General features: G+C 47.9%; 1 protein-coding gene across 4 annotated transcripts in view; it reads right to left on the reverse strand.

Moving 5' to 3' along the window:
* The window catches only part of KMO (kynurenine 3-monooxygenase), a 32931-nt gene that overhangs the window by 6630 nt on the left and 7287 nt on the right, over nucleotides 1–19014 (reverse strand). For 3 of the 4 annotated variants that reach the window (XM_035139797.2, XM_035139805.2, XM_060282534.1), the window contains 8 exons: nucleotides 18197–18294; nucleotides 16485–16574; nucleotides 14789–14837; nucleotides 7309–7396; nucleotides 5712–5877; nucleotides 5297–5368; nucleotides 3346–3467; nucleotides 1860–2007 (listed from right to left, as the gene is read on the reverse strand). In XM_035139797.2, coding sequence (XP_034995688.1) covers nucleotides 1860–2007; nucleotides 3346–3467; nucleotides 5297–5368; nucleotides 5712–5877; nucleotides 7309–7396; nucleotides 14789–14837; nucleotides 16485–16574; nucleotides 18197–18294 — 833 coding nt within the window. Of the gene's footprint in view, nucleotides 1–1859; nucleotides 2008–3345; nucleotides 3468–5296; nucleotides 5369–5711; nucleotides 5878–7308; nucleotides 7397–14788; nucleotides 14838–16484; nucleotides 16575–18165; nucleotides 18295–19014 lie in introns of all 4 variants that reach the window. The other variant, XM_035139815.2, reaches the window with a different exon arrangement.

A 19014-nucleotide genomic window follows, 5' to 3' on the forward strand; every position in this document is an offset into this window, starting at 1 on the left:
CAATTACAACAAGTCGTGACTAGACTATAATCTATGGTTACCATATTTTTTTTCAAGGAATCCGAGGACACTTTTTTTTTAATTTCATGCTTTATTATTTTAGGAAAAGGTTGCCCAGAGTTCTTGTCCTTTTTTAATTGGGGTGAACCCCAAAGTTGTTGGGCGTGCACCTCAACACAAGGCAGGCAGTGAAGCCCATCTACAAACACACAAATGCCCCCTCCCAAAAAAAGAGGTTGGGGGAGAGGGATGCTCGCTGGTCTTGGGAAAACACGCATTAAAACGCACACACAAAGCACCGGCTTCGCAAAACCAGGAGACCGCTGGAGGGCGAGTGCAATCTCTATGGAGATTTAACTGGCAGTGGTGGTGTCTCATTACCAGAGGTGGACAAACAGTGGACTTGCGCATCCTCACAAGAGAGGCTGCCGGTGCCAGAGGAAGCGCAGAGGGAGGGAGGCTCCTCTTCCGAGAACATTTCAACCCCCATCGCCTGCACCCCACTCCTGGTGGGAAGGCAGTGCAGCACCACCAGGGACTAGGGGCGCCGCAGCGCCTTCACCTCCCGTTAAACTCACCATCTCCACAGTGGCTGTTGGAGAGAGAGGAGGGAGAGAAAGCAAAGGAGCCTGTCCACCCACCTGCCTTCCTCCCCCTCATTTCGCCTCTGCTGTGCTCTGTCTCTCTGTCTCAGTCTCTCTGTGTGTGTGTCTCGCAACGTGGCACAGCTCTTTTCTATGCTTCTCCTCCTCTTCTTCACTGTCTCAGCGCCTCACTCGCCCCCCCCCACCCCCAACTCAGGCACACAGAGCCCACAGCAGAAGAGCGCTGCGGGCACTTCTGCTGCAGGCGGCTCTGCAGGAGTTGGTTTGAATACATAGCTTCCAAGTTCTCCCCTTTTTTAAGGGAAATTCCCTTATGCTTAATAGGCTTCCTCGCGAGAAAAGGGAAAACTTGGCAGCTATGTAAATAGCCCCCCCCCCAGCCAGTGGATTGGCTGGCTGGAACTTTGACCTGGCCGGACCTCTGGAGCTATTCACTGCCATGGCACCCGCCATGTTGCCTCGCCGGAAGTCCCCAGGCATAAATCTGGGGACATTAATTAAAATCCAGGGAGATTCCGGGGACAGATTTTGTCTGGGAACAAATGGGAGAATCCGGGGACTGTCCCCGGAAACCAGGGACGTCTGGTAACCCTACTGTAATCAACAAAAATAACAGCAGCGTCAGATTATATAAAATATCATAATTCATTTAAAAAAACCATGGGAAAATATTGAACCGAGCAACGAAGTTACAAACCTTATAAAATTACAAAATGCACTAACATAAGTGATCATCCAGTCCAGATCCAGTATGTAATCCACAAGACTCTTCTCGCTGTGGACAACCGGACTGCTTGAGCCACCCACAAGGCCAAAGTTAGACCACAGGGAGCTACCCTGTGAGCAGATGTCAAATGCATAAACAACTCTGTGATTTTCAACAGACATCAGAAGGGAAGTTTTTAGCATGTGTTTTTACTATGTTTTTGTTAGGAACCACACCAGAAAGATTCCTCTAATAGAATGCTCACTAAAGTCTGGCCCTTTTCACATGGAAAAATGGGATGCAACAAACTGACCTGCTAGTTTGGCATGCTTGGGACATTGTGTCTTCGGTTTTTGCTTTACTTTTTTTAGTTGGGGAAGAAGTAGCCTGAAGTGCCACATATCACAAAGCTGTGTTTCAGTTCTAAAAGCCAATAAACTCTACATGGCGATTTTTAAATCTCTTTAAATAAAAAAGAAAAGGATTTTTAATTCCCCAAGAGAGAGGGACAAAGTGTTAGGAATGGCAGAGCTGACTCTCTGACTCACAGCGTTCATGCCTTGTCCGTAGAAGGGCACAACCGCATGGGCCGCATCTCCCATCAGCACACAGCCAGAGCCAAGGTGGAACGAGGAGCATTTCACAGAGACCATGGCCTGGGCTGGCAACAAAAAGTAATCTCGCATCAGTTCTTGCCTGAAATTGAAATAGCAGAGCATGTATCAAATGCTAAATATGGCCATGTTATAAACCTAAGATACAGAAGGAAATGGTACATTAGTACATATTCTACATGAAAGATTTTCTTTCTTTCTTTTAATTTTTTTTAAAAATAAGCTTTATTTAGTTATTAAAAGTTACAAAACTCTCAAAGATGTTTACAAAAAAGAAAAAGAAAAAGGATCGAAAAGCATATAACAAAAGCAAAACATCAGATAACTTAACAGAAAACACATTCACAAAATCATCTTTTCTACATGAAAGATTTTCTGCGGGCAAAAGTGTGGCTGAGGCTTCCCAAGGGTTTCTGTGCCATTTTGAAATCATTCCTTTGCCGATTTTTTTGTAGGCATGAAAGAAACACTGATTAAAGCTTAATCCAGACATGGTAATGGGAATTTAATCAGAGTCACCAGGATTTTATAATTTGGGGTTGGAGGGAGTTCCTCCAGGCTTGTTTTATAGCTGGTCTAGTCTTTCTTGGTAAACACCCAGAGTAAGTTTTATTTATTATTTAACACATTTATATGCCATATTTTATCAATTATTTCAAGGCTGTTTACAAAAAGAGAGATGCATGGGGATGATTTGCTCTGCACTGGAAAGTCCTCAGCTCCCGTCGACTTTTCCCTCACTATCAGCTTAAAAACTGCTCTGCCACCTTTTTGATATGAAGCACCAGCAGTCTGATTCCATCCTGCTTCAAGTGGAGCCCGTCCCTTTTGCACAGGCAAAACTCTCCTGCACAGCACCACTCTCTCACACACACATGGAGACTACACAGCTGTCTGGCTGGCTGGTGTAGAACTGGTAGCCTTTCAGAGAAATCCACCATGAAGGTCCTGACTTTCAGCATCCGAAATAATAAAATATTTATTTGAATTATGCTAATATATGATAATTTCTGTTAATAATTTTAGTAATCATAAAATTCATTTATAAATACTGTGATGATTTGTAAATTCCTGAAAATGAAAGATATTCCTTTCGCGTCCTATTTGAAAAGGTAAGATAAAGGTGACAGATTCATTAATAACTGTTAATGCTGAAGAAGTGTGAAGAAGTGTGCATGCACACGAAAGCTCATACCAAAATAAAAACTTAGTTGGTCTTTAAGGTGCTGCTGGAAGGAATTTTGTTAATGCTGATTCACTAGATATGAAAGCACTTTGTTTTGCCTGGTTCACCTCCAGAGCTATTGTGCCATTCCTCTCCATTTTTATCTCTCCCATTAATTAGAGCGAGCCGCCTGCAGGACTCCATTCATTCTGGGATCTCATGTGTTCATTCAAGGGCTGTAAGTGGCAAACTTACTTTCCTATCAGAGGAACTGTGTCCGGAAAGTACATTTTGAAAAAATCCAGCACTTGGTCTCCTGTTGTGAGTGTTTCAAAATCGTCAAAAGGCATGAAGAGAGTGCATGTGAATGACTTATCCTATGAATTAAAAAGGGTGTGAGAACTTGAAAGAAGAGATATCACTGGTTAGTTTTAAATTTGAAAGTAATTTCCTGAAATATCAGCAAAAAATAAATAAATTCCACTGATTCATTTATGTTAAATGTATTTTTGGAAACAAAGTTTTCAAGTGCTGTGGTAACATACTATCTGCATTTTAGTATATACAGTATACATGTCTGTCTAAAATACTGTACAGATGTACATTACACATATTATTCCAGGTCTTATATTGTTTTCAACACACATTGCAACCACCCTTCTAATACCCTGGGATCCCAGTTGTGGTTGAACAACAACTCTCATCATCCCATAATAACAACATACAGTAATTACAATAAAATAAAATGAAGTTTAAATTGACAGAAAAGCAGTGTTTGAGGGGGGAAATAAAATATGTGCAAAAAATGTTGTTTCTAAATTCTTCAAAAGTTACCTGTGATAAATATTCCCTCCAAAACAAAACAAAACCAAAAACAACTCAGTTGAGCACAGCAGGGTGTCTTGAGTCTTCATCTGGATGTCCAAAATAAAACTGCTATCTTGGTGTTCCAACTCACCTGGCTCTAAACACCCTTCAGCTCAGGTAACTGAGGGGAGAATGTTACAGCAAAGAGGAACAACATGAAGAAGAAAGCACAAAGGTACGAAAAGGAGAGAGATTTTGTTTTTTAAAAGTATTGATACTTGTTATATCTATTCCAGAAATACCCTGGAAAGTGGTGGGATACCTCAGCCTACCCTGAAATTAACCTCTGATCTGAAACCACAACAGGAGCATTCCTCTTCAAGGATGGAGAAACATTGCAACATTATGTTACAGGTCTACTGGTTGCAATTACTTTTAGATGGATGTGGGTTTTGTTGGCCTCTCAAGAGACAATGGAGTGTGCCTCTGGAAGTGAAGACAAATTGTTGTTTTAGCAGCACTGAAGTGCCTCCCTGGGGCGCAACACTGGGCAGTGTGTGTCAAGGTCCTAGGCTGCCCAGATGACAAGATCCCCTGATGGGGCCCAAAAGAAAGCAGAGCAATACATTAGGCACCCGCTTGGCTGCAGGAGTTGCCAGAAGGAAGCATACAAGGCACCGTCCAACAGTCAGCGACTCCACTCTGGAATTGTGTAGGGTTTACTCCTTAGCCTTTTATTCTCCCAAAGACAGCATGTAAGATATGTGTTAATTCTGTCAGTAGATAGAAAATATTGTCCCTGTCTCAACTAGTTACATTAGGTCACTGTAATGATGTATGTATGGAAGTGAGAGCTGGACCATAAAGAAGGCTGATTGCCGAAGAATTGATGCTTTTGAATTATGGTGCTGGAGAAGACTCTTGAGAGTCCCATGGACTGCAAGAAGGTCAAACCTATCCATTCTGAAGGAAATCAGCCCTGAGTGCTCACTGGAAGGACAGATCCTGAAGGTTGAGGCTCCAATACTTTGGCCACCTCACGAGAAGAGAAGACTCCCTGGAAAAGACCCTGATGTTGGGAAAGATGGAGGGCACTAGGAGAAGGGGACGACAGAGGACGAGATGGTTGGACAGTGTTCTTGAAGCTACCAACATGAAGTCTGACCAAACTGCGGGAGGCAGTGGAAGACAGGAGTGCCTGGCGTGCTATGGTCCATGGGGTCACATAGAGTCAGACATGACTAAATAACTAAACAACTACAACAACGTTTGTACTTTGTTGTTATTCTAGTTTCCAGAAATCTAAATCTAAATCTAAACCATCCTGAAATTACATTGACATTTCAAATTATGTGTTACTACTAAAAAGACAGTTTGAAACATGTACTGTTTCTCCTACCAGGTTTGGCAGTGCAATCATCATGAATGTATTCCTGGGCCAGATGTGAAGATAATTTGGTTCCATTGCAAACTGAAAGAGAGGGGCAGAAATATGTTTGTCAATGTTTATGCAGCTGTCAACTTGGAAACCAAGTGAGACTCTGTTACCACTACAGTCGTACCTTGGTTCTCGAACGTAATCCATTCCAGAAGTCTGTTCGACTTCTGAAAACGTTCGAAAACCAAGGCGTGGCTTCAGATTGGCTGCAGGAGCTTCCTGCACTCAATTGGAAGCTGCAAAACCCGCATCAGATATCTGGCTTAAAAAAATAATAATCTGCAAACCACAACATTCACTTTTGGGTTTGCAGCGTTCAGGAGCCAAAACATGTGAGTACCAAGGCGTTTGAGAACCAAGGTATGGCTGCACTTACATTTCCATCCCTTGGGGGTATTTTCAGTTCCATGTATCCATGAGGAATATATACTTGGCTGTAGTCAAAACGTGTTTGTCTCATGAACTGCTTCCTAACTGTAGAAAAGGCTCCGTCACAGCCTACAATTAGGTCACAATTGACTTCTTTTGACATCTGGTCTGATCTAGAAAGGAGAACAGCAGCAGAGAATTTGTACTTCCTCACACTAACTGATAATCAAACATATCTTGCATTTTTTATTTGATATTACTGTATTTTCAGTGGTGGCCAAACCGGACATCTGTTTGCTCGGACCTCTCTTTGTAGCATTACATTTTAAGACCTTAAGGGTTTGCTTTTCTCCCCCTTTCTAAAGTCTGGACTTTATAAAACATATCACACACAAAATCCTCACTGAGTTTTGCTCAAATGGATTTGAGAAAGCAGGGAGAGAGAAGGTTAACTTTCTTTCCACGTTGTGGGCTGGAAATAACCCTAAATACTCCAAAAACAACAGTTGACCCCTGAAATAGTATTAAAAATGCAAGTATATGCAAAACAGATTGTGCAATTTACGCTGTTTAGTCCATTCTTCCACTTATTCAAGCAGCTGCAATCTTTTCAATCTCAGGCCTGTGCATACTGATTTTAAAAATTTTAACACAAAAAGCCGCTCTTGTTAGGCTTGTTCATACAGATACAAGCTGTCTCTGCATATATAACAAGTGTTAGTGTGAAAGAGTATACACTAGTTGATTTATAAAAGTAAACAGTTGTGCAGAGAAGTACACAGACTGTCCACTTGCTAAGGTTACATTTGTAAAACTGTCTGAGCGTACAGTTAAGTAATTTGTGTACATGGACACACAGATTGTACAATTGTTGAATGTAACATGTAAACAATCCTATTGAATGTTTGGGCTCAAAAAATCAACATTTTGCCCTTTATTTTTAAGAAATTATTTATTGAGGAGGAACTGACATCTTCTGATTATGAAGTCATTGCCCAGTATAAGCTACTATGTTATTAGCTCAATGAAAGAGGCAGCTATTATTATATTAGTGATAAAACCTTTCATCAAAGAAAATTACTACCTTAGTGATAAAACTTTTCGTCAAAGAAAATTACTATCATGCTCTTAGACTACAAAACTAAACACATTTACTAGGGTTTAAGCCACTGAACACAGTGAGGCCAGGGGTGGAGGAAGGGGGGGTGTCACCACTGAGGGGGGTGACAAAATGCTGTGCGGCACTCACCACGGGGCCTGCAGTCTGCCCGAGGCACATGTCTCTCTCCTGCCCACTGCTTCCCCCCCCCCAGCTGTAGAGCGGCTGAGTGGGAGGAGGCAGACTCCAGAGGCACCCCTGCGGCTTCCTCCACTGCTGAGTGAGGTGTACTTTCAAATAAACATGCAAAGGATTACATTGTTAATTTATTTAGGTGCCATGTCCTATTGAAAAATCTAATGACTCTTGGAGCAATTGCACCTGGTGGTGCGCACCTTCCCAGACCCCCCCCCCCACCAGACCAAGAGGGATGGAGAGAGTCAACTCGCTGTTTGGGTTCTGATTAATTATCAGCATGTTCAGGAAGGATGGAGATAATGATTACCTTGAAAAGGTCAGTGTCCCCAGTTCCACATTGCAGTGAAGCAGTTTGTGTCCAAAGTATAATTTAGTATTAGGATATTTCTCAGCAGCTGTAGAAAGACACAGTACATATTACATATATTGTACTGAACACAAATATGACCCAAACTGGGAGCTGCATAATGAAATTACATTTTTCCTAATGAATGGCTGAACAGCTATTTGCAAGGTAACGTTCATGTATGGATTTGCAGGGGGCAAGGATCCCCCCAAAACCTTGGGCACCGGGTTCTCCCCAGAATTTCTGAAATTAGTAAATGTGAGGTCTGAAGCCAGCCAGTTTCATCAGGAGTTGGGCTTGAAGAGGTGCCATCCAAGAACAAATGCAGTGGTGGTGACAGAGTCATTACCCTGACAGAAGGTGAGGCATTCCGTATCAGACAAGAAAGGGGGAGGCTGCCAGGATTATAGGGGGCATGAGGTCACCACAGGAAAAAGGGCTGTCTTCTTGCGACATTTGAATCACAGAGAGAGTGAAGAGAGTAGCAGTATTTTAAGTTATTATGAAAGTGGTTTGAACACATTTGCTGTACTGAGAGGTATTTGTTTTCAGGGAAGAATCAATCTAGTTGATTCTAGATCAGGCCATCTGTGAGGGACAAGGGATACAGGGAAGTCCCTCCCATCTTAAGTTCCAGCCCATCACCAAGCGCTGGAGAGAGTAAGGAGAGCTCTGCCTCCAGCGGAGAGTCAGGAAGTGGTGTCCGAGGCTCAGGCAGGGTTGTGGAGCCCATGCCTCAGGTGGGACAGGAAGTTGGACGCACGGGGGGGAGGCCAATCCCCCCAACTCCCGAATTGCGACGCAAACGTAGGGGGAAGAGGTTGGGTCTGCCAAAGTTGTGGTGCTGGAAGAAAACGCGCCAATCGCCATTCGGGAGTTCTGACACCTCACCTTAAGGATGCATTTTTACTGCTCTGAACACTGTAAATAATCAGCACTTAATAAAAGCCTTAAAAGACCATGCTGGAGTCGTTACTCTAGAGTAGCCATACCAGGCCCTCTGACAGCAACTCCCGAATCTTTTTTGGCTACTTTGGAGTGCAGCGATGAGCGCTCAAGAGGCTGAGCATTGGAGGCTGGAGGCTGAAGCAGCGAAGCAGGAGCTACAGACCCTCACAGCGCACGCACAGCAGCAATTGCATGCCGCTCAGGAGGAAGCGCGAGGGGCGCAGGAGGAGCTGAACAAGCTGGTGGACCAGGTGAGGACAAAAGAGGAGACTGAGAAACAGCTAAGGGTGATGGTATTAGACCTGCAGAAAAAGTTGGAAGAGGAGAAAGCCGCTAGAGGTGGGGGGGCACCCCAGCCGCAGCTAGTCCAAGTGAGAAGGGGACAGAGCCTAGTCACCAAGTTCAGCGGAGACCCGAGGGAGTACCTCGGATTCGAGACTGAGATAAATTATGCGCTGGAATTGCATGCAGCAGAATTCCCAGATGACGCGCACAGAGTCTACTTTATCATAGAGCATTTGACGGGGGCCGCCCGGGAATGGGTAAGACCGCTCATCGCGCAAAAAAATCCTTGCATGAAGAACGCAACTTTATTTCTAGAAGCTTTAAAATTAATGTACGCTAGCGACAGTGAAATGGAGGCCACTAAACAGGAGCTTCATGACCTAACACAAGGAAAATCGACAGTTAGAGACTACTGGGCGAAATTCACCATGCTGGTGCACAAACTGGGGTGGGATCTGAACAGTGAGCCAGTGAAATCAGCCTTCTACCTAGGTTTGCATGCAGACGTTAAGGATGAGCTGGCAAGAGGTCCTAGACCGCAGACTATGGATCAGCTCAGCAAAGCGGCGCTAGCGGTGGGGGTGAGGCAGGAATCCAGATGGTATGACAAACAAGCGACGCGCGCAGCAAAACCTTGGTTCCCACGCTCTCAGGACAGACCACATCACCAAAACCCACCCCAGGGACCGCCCCCAGACCCGCCCAGACCAAGCCCAGAGCCGGAACCGATGGAGATCGGGGGAGCGCGCGCGCGGGCTTTTCAAACCCCGGCGGCGCCAAAACGCAAGGAGGGAAGAGGAGGGAATTGCTTTCTCTGCAACTCCCCCCGGCATCGCGTCAGAGACTGCCCTCATCGCAGGGAGTGGCAAGGAAAGGCGGGAACGGTTGTACCTTCCCCCACTGACGTAGCACCACAGCAGGGAAACGAGACAGCCTGGCTGCAGGAGACAAGGGGCAGCAGCCAGGCACAGTCAGCAGTGAACAGCCCCAGCCCGCCCACCCGCACAGAGAGGAGCAGAGCCAGCCCACCCCTCCCAGAGCAGGAGTGGTTCTAGAAGTCACGCTGACGCTCCCAAATGGCTACCCCCTGTCAGTCCTCGCCTTAATTGACAGTGGGGCATCTGCCAACTTCTTCTCGAGAAACTTTGCAGAAGAGCACCAAATCCAACTTCTGCAGCTGGATTTTCCCCTGCATGTGGCCACCATTGATGGCAGAGAGTTGCTGGGAGGGGCCATCACTCATCAAACCCCCCCCATGAGAATGACGGTGGGAAGGCACTCAGAGACACTGGCTTTCAACGTCACGACCATCTCAGACCCCCCCATCGTTTTGGGAATGAGCTGGCTGGCGCGCCACGACCCTTCCATAAGTTGGCACCAGAGATGCATCACGTTTGGGTCGGACTTTTGTCTGGAACATTGCATGCAGCACCAACCAGGGGAGGGGCCTCCGATAGCCACGGTGGCCACCATGCACGTCAAAGGGGGTGAGGCGATACCCAAGCCGTACTGGGACCTGCAGGAGGTCTTCAGCGAAGCGGAGTCCGACCACCTACCCCCACACAGGCCTTTTGACTGCCAGATCAACCTGGTGCCAGGGGCAACTATACCCCCAGCCAAGCTGTACGCCATGTCAGACCAGGAACTGGAGGATCTGCGCGCTTTCATCGACAAGAACCTCAAGCGGGGGTTCATCAGAGAAAGCAAGGCAGCAGGGGGCAGCCCGGTCTTCTGGGTGGACAAGAAAGACACGCAACAGCGCCGCCTGGTGGTGGATTTTAGACGGCTGAATTCGGTGACAGAGCCAGTGGCTTTCCCCATGCCCAGAGTGGATGATCTCCTGACAGCAGCACGCAGGGGCAAGATTTTCACCAAGCTAGACCTGAGGGGGGCGTACAACTTGATCAGGATCCGGGAAGGCGATGAATGGAAGACCACGATGTTCACGCCTCTGGGCTCTTTTGAATATCTGGTGATGCCCTTCGGGTTGCAAGGGGGCTCAGCCTGCTTCCAGGCCTTCATGCACCACGTCCTGGGGTCCCTCCTCTTCAAGAACTGCCTGGTCTTTCTGGATGACATCCTTATCTATTCCAATGACCCAGTGCAGCATGTGAAGGATGTCAGGGAGGTGTTGCAGCGCCTGAAGGACAACCACCTGTATGTGAAGCTGGAGAAGTGCAAGTTTCACACCAAGGAGGTGGACTTCTTGGGCTACAAGCTGTCAGACAAGGGACTGGCAATGGACAAGGACAAGGTGCAGACCATCCTGGACTGGCACAGCCCCAGGACGCGCAAAGATGCCCAACGACTACTAGGCTTCGCTAACTTCTACAGGAAGTTCATCCAGAACTTCTCTCGGGTCACGGCTCCCATCACCGACTGCCTGAGAGGCAAGCAGAAGTTCAGGTGGACACCAGAGGCACAAGCAGCGTTCGAAAGCCTCAAGAGGGTGTTCGCGTCAGACCAGCACCTGTTCCACGTGGTGCAGGATGCGCCCCTACGCCTGGAGACAGATGCTTCTGATAAAGCTGTGGGAGCGATTCTGTTGCAACTGGACGCCAACAGAGAGTGGAGACCCTGTGCCTTCTTCTCCAGGAAGCTGACCCAGCCTGAACGCAACTACACAGTGTTTGATAGGGAACTTCTCGCGATCCACGCGGCGTTCCAGCACTGGCGACACTTCCTGGTGGGCGCCAAGCACCCCATCCAGGTGTGCACAGACCACAAGAACCTGGAGTTCTGGAGAACGGCCAGGGTGCTCAACCAGCGGCAGATACGGTGGGCAGAGTTCTTCTCGAACTTCAACTTCTCCATCCACTACATCCCGGGGGAGCAGAACGTCAGGGCGGATGCCCTCTCCCGCAAGCCAGAGTACATGGAGGAGGAGTTGCCACCAGCACCCAGGCACGTTTTCCCCCCATCTGCATGGTCATGCGGTGCAGCAGTGGTGAGCGAGGCAGAACTCACAGCACTGACGGCAGCGGATGAATTTGCCACCCGCATCTTCAGAGACCTGAGAGGGGGGAGGGAGCAGGCCAAAGACTTTGAGGAGAAGAGGGGTTTGCTTTTTTACAGGGGAGCCCTGTACCTCCCGACCAAACAGCTGAGAGGTAAGGTTCTCAAGCAGATGCACGACAACCCAACGGCGGGTCATTTCGGAAGGGACAAAACCACTCACCTAGTCATGAGACACTTCTGGTGGCCAGGGGTGCGGGAGGATGTTCGGGATTATGTCAGGGGATGTGACACCTGCCAGCGAGCAAAGGTGGTCAGAGCGCCACCAGCAGGTTTGCTGGAGCCATTAGCCACACCGCACAGGCCGTGGGAAGTAGTGTCCATGGACTTCATCACAGACCTGCCGTCGTCCAGGGGCAAGACCGCAGTGTTGGTGGTGGTGGACCTCATGTCCAAAATGTGCCACTTTATACCGTGTGCCAGGGCGGTCTCGGCAGAAGAGACGGCCAAACTGTTTGTGGACCACGTATTCCGACTGCATGGATTGCCTTTAAGAGTTATTTCGGATCGTGGCCGCCAATTTGTTTCCAGGTTCTGGCGACGGCTCATGAACCTCCTGCAGGTGGAGGTCAGCTTGTCGACGGCTCGGCACCCGCAGACCAATGGACAGGCGGAGCGGGTCAACGCCATTCTGCAGCAGTACCTGAGATGTTACGTCAGCCAGAGGCAAACGGACTGGGTGGATCGCCTGCCACTGGCAGAATTTGCCTACAACAATGCGGTGCACGTCTCCACAGGGGTGTCGCCCTTTAAGGCCAACTATGGGCGCGACCTCAGATCTTTCCCGGAGAGGGAGGGGGAGGAGGAGGAAGAGGGCCCACAGGCCGAGGAGTGGGCAGAGGACCTGGAGACGGTGCACCAACAGCTCAGAGAACACTTGGAGAGGGCCAAGGAAGCGTATAAGAAGGGGGCAGATCGCCACAGGCGGCCGGGAGAGGTCATAAGGGTGGGGGACAAGGTTTGGTTATCCTCGGAAGGTCTTCCCACCAGGGGGCGATGCAGAAAGTTAGCACACAGGAGGCTGGGCCCCTTCACGGTCACGCAACAGGTCAACCCGGTAGCCTTCAGGCTAGCACTGCCGGAGGACATGAGAGTGCACCCAGTGTTTCATAGATCACTGCTGTCGCCGTACAGGGAAAGTACCAGGTTCAGGGACAGCGATCAGCCTCCAGAGGGAGGGGGGGAGACGGGAAACGCCCGACAGCTCAATGAGGCAACTGAGATTTTAGACTCAAGGAGAGGGGTGAGAGGACTGGAGTACCTGATAGCATGGGAGGACACTCCGCCATCCCACAATGAGTGGATACCGGCCACGGAAGTACCTGAGGAATTTTTAGTGGAAGAATTCCACGCCCTGTTCCCCCACAGGCCCAAGCCCTGGCACATGGAAAGGGAGGGAGAGGGGGAGGAGCAGGAGGAAGGGATAGCAGGCAGCAGCTCCCCATGGAGATGGGAAGCGGAATTTGAGGACACGGAAGAAGAGGTGTGGGTTTCACCGAGGTCAACGACGTCAGAGGCAGGAGAGGACTGGCAGAACATTTTTACTCCCACCAGCTCTGATGCCACTGACTTCTTGGGATTTCCGTCTTCTCAGGGGGAAGGAGAGAGATCGCAGGATTGGGGGGAAATTTTCACACCCACAGGCTCGGATGCCACAGACTTCTTGGGATTTCACTCGTCCCCAGCAAGCAGAGAGCCACTGGGGAGGAGGAGAGAGGAGCCTGGGAGGGGGGTGGATGTGAGGGACAAGGGATACAGGGAAGTCCCTCCCATCTTAAGTTCCAGCCCATCACCAAGCGCTGGAGAGAGTAAGGAGAGCTCTGCCTCCAGCGGAGAGTCAGGAAGTGGTGTCCGAGGCTCAGGCAGGGTTGTGGAGCCCATGCCTCAGGTGGGACAGGAAGTTGGACGCACGGGGGGGGGAGGCCAATCCCCCCAACTCCCGAATTGCGACGCAAACGTAGGGGGAAGAGGTTGGGTCTGCCAAAGTTGTGGTGCTGGAAGAAAACGCGCCAATCGCCATTCGGGAGTTCTGACACCTCACCTTAAGGATGCATTTTTACTGCTCTGAACACTGTAAATAATCAGCACTTAATAAAAGCCTTAAAAGACCATGCTGGAGTCGTTACTCTAGAGTAGCCATACCAGGCCCTCTGACACCATCCATAATAGTGGGTGGGTTTACCTGATTAGCATTTGAAACCCCTAGATTAGGTTATCCATGTCTTTCCCTCTCTGCACCTACCCCAGCTGAAAGAGGAGGGAAATGGTTATAACCTTCTTGTTCTATGCTCCCCTTGGCATATGTGTGGATACACAAACACTCCCATTGCCAAGACCACTGGCATCTGTCCTTACATGGACACACTGTAAGGTAATGCAAAAGCTATTTGCAATGAGCTTTTATTTTCAGAATACAACCAGTTTCTCAAGAAGTGCATTCAGGGGCAAAAAATATGCACTAGATCCAGATTGTGGATGAGCTACATAGAAAAAACATGTACTTCTGTCTCCATTGATTCTAGAACAATCTGTCATATGTGCGCAGCCAATGCATATTTAAACCCAGGTGTCCCCATACTTACCGCGCTTTGGGCCAGTGCCCAAAGCACCGATCGTGTGGTGGGCTGGAGGGCGGGGGAGCGCGCGCCCATACACGTGCGCACACGCTATTTCTGGCGCACTCTGGGTCGCAGGAGCACCAGAAATAGCTTGCCTCCTCCGACCCAAAAGTGCGCCAAAAATGACGCTTGCACGTGTGCGCAGGCTATTTCCAGTCCTCTTTTGACCCGGAAGTGGGCAACCACGCCGGGAACAGCGGGTGGTAGCAGCAGGCGGCAGAGCCGGATAAATGAGGCCTTCAAGCCATATCCGGCCCCCGGGCCATAGTCTGGGGACCCCTGTCTAAACCACTTCTCCTATAATTAGAACCATGGCTTAGCTTTGGGTAGCGCAGCAGCAGAACTGGGGAGGAGTGAAGCAGCCATGAATTTTACTGTAAGTTTCTGTCTGCTAGTAGTGCATTCACACCAGCCATGGTTTGGGTTAGGAATATGTACACAGTCAGCCAGTGAGTAGCACTGCGCTCAGTCTTTCTTATATCTCATTTTTGATTGAGTAATTACAGTCTCCATCATCTGAGTCTTTAAGAGGTAAAAAATGACAGAAAATGGGGGCGGGCAGGAATCATACTTACCAGTTAGCAGATCTTTGTTTAAATCTGCTCTATCCACAGAGAGAATGTACTGCATGGGGGGGAAACCCATAAGACACAGAGTAAGTTTGAATGTCTTGTAACATATATGAAAGGTCACAATTAAGTCCCTAAATTTCCATGCATCACAAACCTAGGATACAGCGGTCCTGCGATTTATCACTACCCCAAACTGGGTCTTCAGTTGCTGGAAGCTGTGTGTCTTTACTGCTCTCCTGAATGGAAGTGTGCTGGGACTGATCAATCAAGTAGCTGTTGCTTTTATGGTGATTGGCACGCAATAGAAACCCCAAGATGATCTCCCGCCATTATCAGCAGAAGCCGCGCTCTTGCTGTGCCACTGGGAAAATAGCCCAAGTGGCTTGTCATGACATCCAGATCCTGACTTCTGTTTGTTTTCCCAAAACAAATCACAATCAGGAATCCATGAACAAACCTTGAATATCGCTCATGGTTTGTTTGGAGAGAAATAAGTTGTAAGGCTGGGTTTGGACATCATGAGAATAAAGGTGTGCTGGCCTGTTTTCCAGAGTTGTTTTGCAGATGACTCAGTTTTCAATAAGAAGGATTCTGAAGGGAGAGCAATGTGGGAAGATGCCCAGTGCAGCCCCTCATGTGTGCTTGCAGTATAATAATCAGCGGAATAGTAGGAATTGGGTATTATACACAAAAAGACACCATTAAAGACTAAAAACTATTTTATAAAGGGACTAGCTGCACCCTGCCACGCATTGAAGTGAGGGGTTGTTGGGGTGGTCCGGTCTGTTTGGTGGTAGGGGAGGAGGCGGGTATCCTGGCCTCCGTTGTGTTGGCGGTGGTGTCCGTTATGTGGTCTGCCCTGGCCCCCGGGATCTCCGGGGGTGTGGGGGTTCTGGAGTGGGCTGGTCTCGGGGAGGGCTGGAGGTTGTCGTCGGGAGATCTGTGGAGCGGGCTGGTCTCAGGGTGGGTCCGTGGTGGTGGTGGCGTGATCTCCGGGGGGTATGGGAGCTCTGGGGTGGTCTGGTCTCAGGGCGGTGTGGTCCCTGTTGGCGGCGGTGGAAGGATCTCCAGGGTGTGCGTGAGTCCGGCTCGGCCTGGTCTCAGGGTAGACTGTTCTGTGGTATCGGCACAATCTCTGGGGTGGGCAGGGGATGGGGATCGGCCTGGTCTCAGGGCGGCCTGCTCCGTGACATTGGCGTGATCTTTGGGGTGGGAGGGGGTTGGTGAGGTGGGTGGCCTCGGGTTGGTCTGGTCCTTTGTGGGGATGTGATTTCCAGTACGGGCGAGGGCTTTACAGCAGTCTATTCCATGGACGGTCCAGGATGGGGCTCGGCCTGGTCTCGGGGTAGGTCTTTGGGGCAGGTTGTGTGTCGGGGTGGTGGGGGTTGATGGGTAGTGGGCGGAATTGTGGAAGTATTTTTGTCGTGTGTGAGTTAGATGTCCACAGGAGGGTGCAATTCTTTCTTTCTTTTTTACAAAAATCCAGGTTTTTTACCTGTCCTAGGTGAGTTCTATTCAATGTAAGTGTATGGAAACACTCCCGTAGGGGAATGTGAGGATGTGGCCAAATTTGAGAACGATCGATCGGGTAAGCAGTTTCGGATAACATTGTGCTTTAACAAACATGGGCCTTCTACATTTATATATATATATATATATATATATATATATATATATATATATATACTTAAAATAATACCTGGCTCTTTGTCCCATATGGAATTGAATATTGTTTGCCTGAGAGCGTGTGAATTCTCCTTGCTCTCATAGGTATGCCTTTAGACACAATCTGGAATCAGAAAAGAGAAACATTTGCATCCTAAGAGATAGGGCATCTTTAAAAGTAGCAAGCAACAGGCTGGAGTTCCCAAAGGTTCTAAATCTTTACAGCTTTTGTTGTATTTTAAGTTGTATAAAAAAGGTAAAGGTACCCCTGACCATTAGGTCCAGTAGCGGACGACTCTGGGGTTGCAGCGCTCATCTCTCTCTATAGGCCAAGGGAGCCGGCATTTGTCCATAGACAGCTTCTGGGTCATGTGGCCTGCATGACTAAGCTGCTTCTGACAAACCAGAGCAGCGCACGGAAACGCCATTTACCTTCCCGCTTTGAGTGGTACCTATTTATCTACTTGCACTTTGATGTGCTTTCAAACTGCTAGGTTGGCAGGAGCTGGGACCAAGCAACAGGAGCTCACCCCATCGCGGGGATTCGAACTGCAGACCTTCTGATCGGCAAGCCCTAGGCTCTGTGGTTTAGACCACAGCGCCACCCACGTCCTTCTTAAGTTGTGTAGAACATTACTTTAATTTTTAAATCATTACTTATATGGTTATAAAAGCACTGATTTTAAACCATTACTTATGGCCCACCAAGAGGTTGTTGTTGTTGTTGTTGTTGTTGTTTGTTTGTTTGGAAGGGGGCAATACCCCTCGTCCAAAAATAATTTTCTCTCTCTCTCTCTCTCTCTCTCTCTCTCTCTCTCTCTCTCTCTCTCTCTCTCACACACACACACACACACACACACACAAACAATATAATAATACATTACATTGACTGTTTCCATAGGCCCCCTGATGTCGTTCAGGTGCCAAAATATTTTTGTGACTTCTAAAATGTGTCCCCCCTGCTGATCTCTCCACAGCACTTTGATTTCTCTGTTGCACTTTGGCCCTTGGAGAGTTGACCATGGGTCAACGCAGCCCTTGCCCCACAAAAGCTTAGTCACTGTGTGTCTGTGGGGGGGGGACGACGACGACACACACAATATTTTCCCCTAAGTTCCCTTCCCTGCACCACCATCGGTTTCTCAAGTGTACACAGAACACATCTCTCCTGTGCTTAAATAGTTGCAATGCACTGTTTGCTTATCTATTTCCAGGCATAATTAAAAGGGCTGGTAGTTACCTATAAAGCAGTAAAGAACAGGGGGCCCAGCCATTATTTCTCTCCCCCCCCCCCAACTCTACTCTCTATGTCCCTGGAGATACCAGGGAGTTAATTTGGGTCTTTCTGCATGCAAAGGATGCATTTTATCACTGGGAAATGGCTCTGACCACTTAAGCTGTATACTGAAACTGGAATGATGAATCTCATAAGTAACTTTCTGTCTGGCATTGAAAACATCTGTATTAAAAACCTGTCCCAGACTGCAGTCTTTCCTTGGAAGGAGGTAGATTAATTTTTTAAAAAGATGTATTGCTCAACAACTAAAAAAACAATGTTGGTGATTTCCTATGAAAAGCTCAACAATTCAGCAGTCTTCCTATAAAAAAAGAACTTTCAGGGTGTCCTGGTTTTAAGCTCTTCTTAAAACCCTTGGTTCCTTCAAACTACCCAGCAGTCCAATACAGTACTGAAAAACCAAACACAAAGGTATTACATTTTGTTTCATCCTTTAAATGTACGGTCACCTGCTTTTCCAGTCCAACAGCCTTGAGAGCTTGCCGTCCCCTGTGAGACAAGGCCAAATTAATGCTCCTGCCACGAGCTGTATTGGAATCACGGATATCTGAAATAATAATAATAATAATAATAATTTTATTTATACCCCGCCCCTCCCAGTCAAGACCGGACTCAGGGCGGCTAACAACAAAAATATCAACGCAAGTATAAAAGAAACAATTCAATTAAAATGCAGATTAATACAATGTTAAAATTCAATTTTAAAATTAAAAATCTACAAGTAAGATAAAACCATTATAAGATAAAACCTTAGGGGATGAAACGAGGTGGCACTTTCGTCATGTGTGTGACACTATTGCAATGGATGACCACATTAATTTAGAAAGAGCTTCAACAGCCACTGCTGTTAGGTCTATTATGGTACACGCTCACTTTCCTTAGGCAATGTCAGGAACCATGCTGAGGAGGGCTGCACTGAGGAAGAATGGTGGGAGCCTCCCCCTCCCCCTGAATCTTTCCAGGAGCAGGAGGACAATATAGATTTAGGAAAGTGGCTTGCAGAGGGACATAGTTCAGAAGGCAGAAGCTGGGAAATACTGGATGGGGAACAGCATGGAGAAGAAGCACTGGGGGAGAGAGAGAGTTAGTAGATTCGCTGTCTCTGGAAAGCATTCATCCACTCTCCCCAAGGTCAAGAAGAGCTGATAAAGTGGCAGAACAGAAAGCACAGAGGGTACGAGCTCAGGTTACAAGACTCAGTAGTGACGTGGGTGACTAGGGAGGAAGGGTGTGGAACTCTTAATTGGGAGCACCGCCATTCCTAGGA

The sequence above is a fragment of the Zootoca vivipara genome, chromosome 1, assembly GCF_963506605.1.
Source record: "Zootoca vivipara chromosome 1, rZooViv1.1, whole genome shotgun sequence".
In the NCBI taxonomy this organism is placed as follows: Eukaryota; Metazoa; Chordata; class Lepidosauria; order Squamata; family Lacertidae; genus Zootoca; species Zootoca vivipara.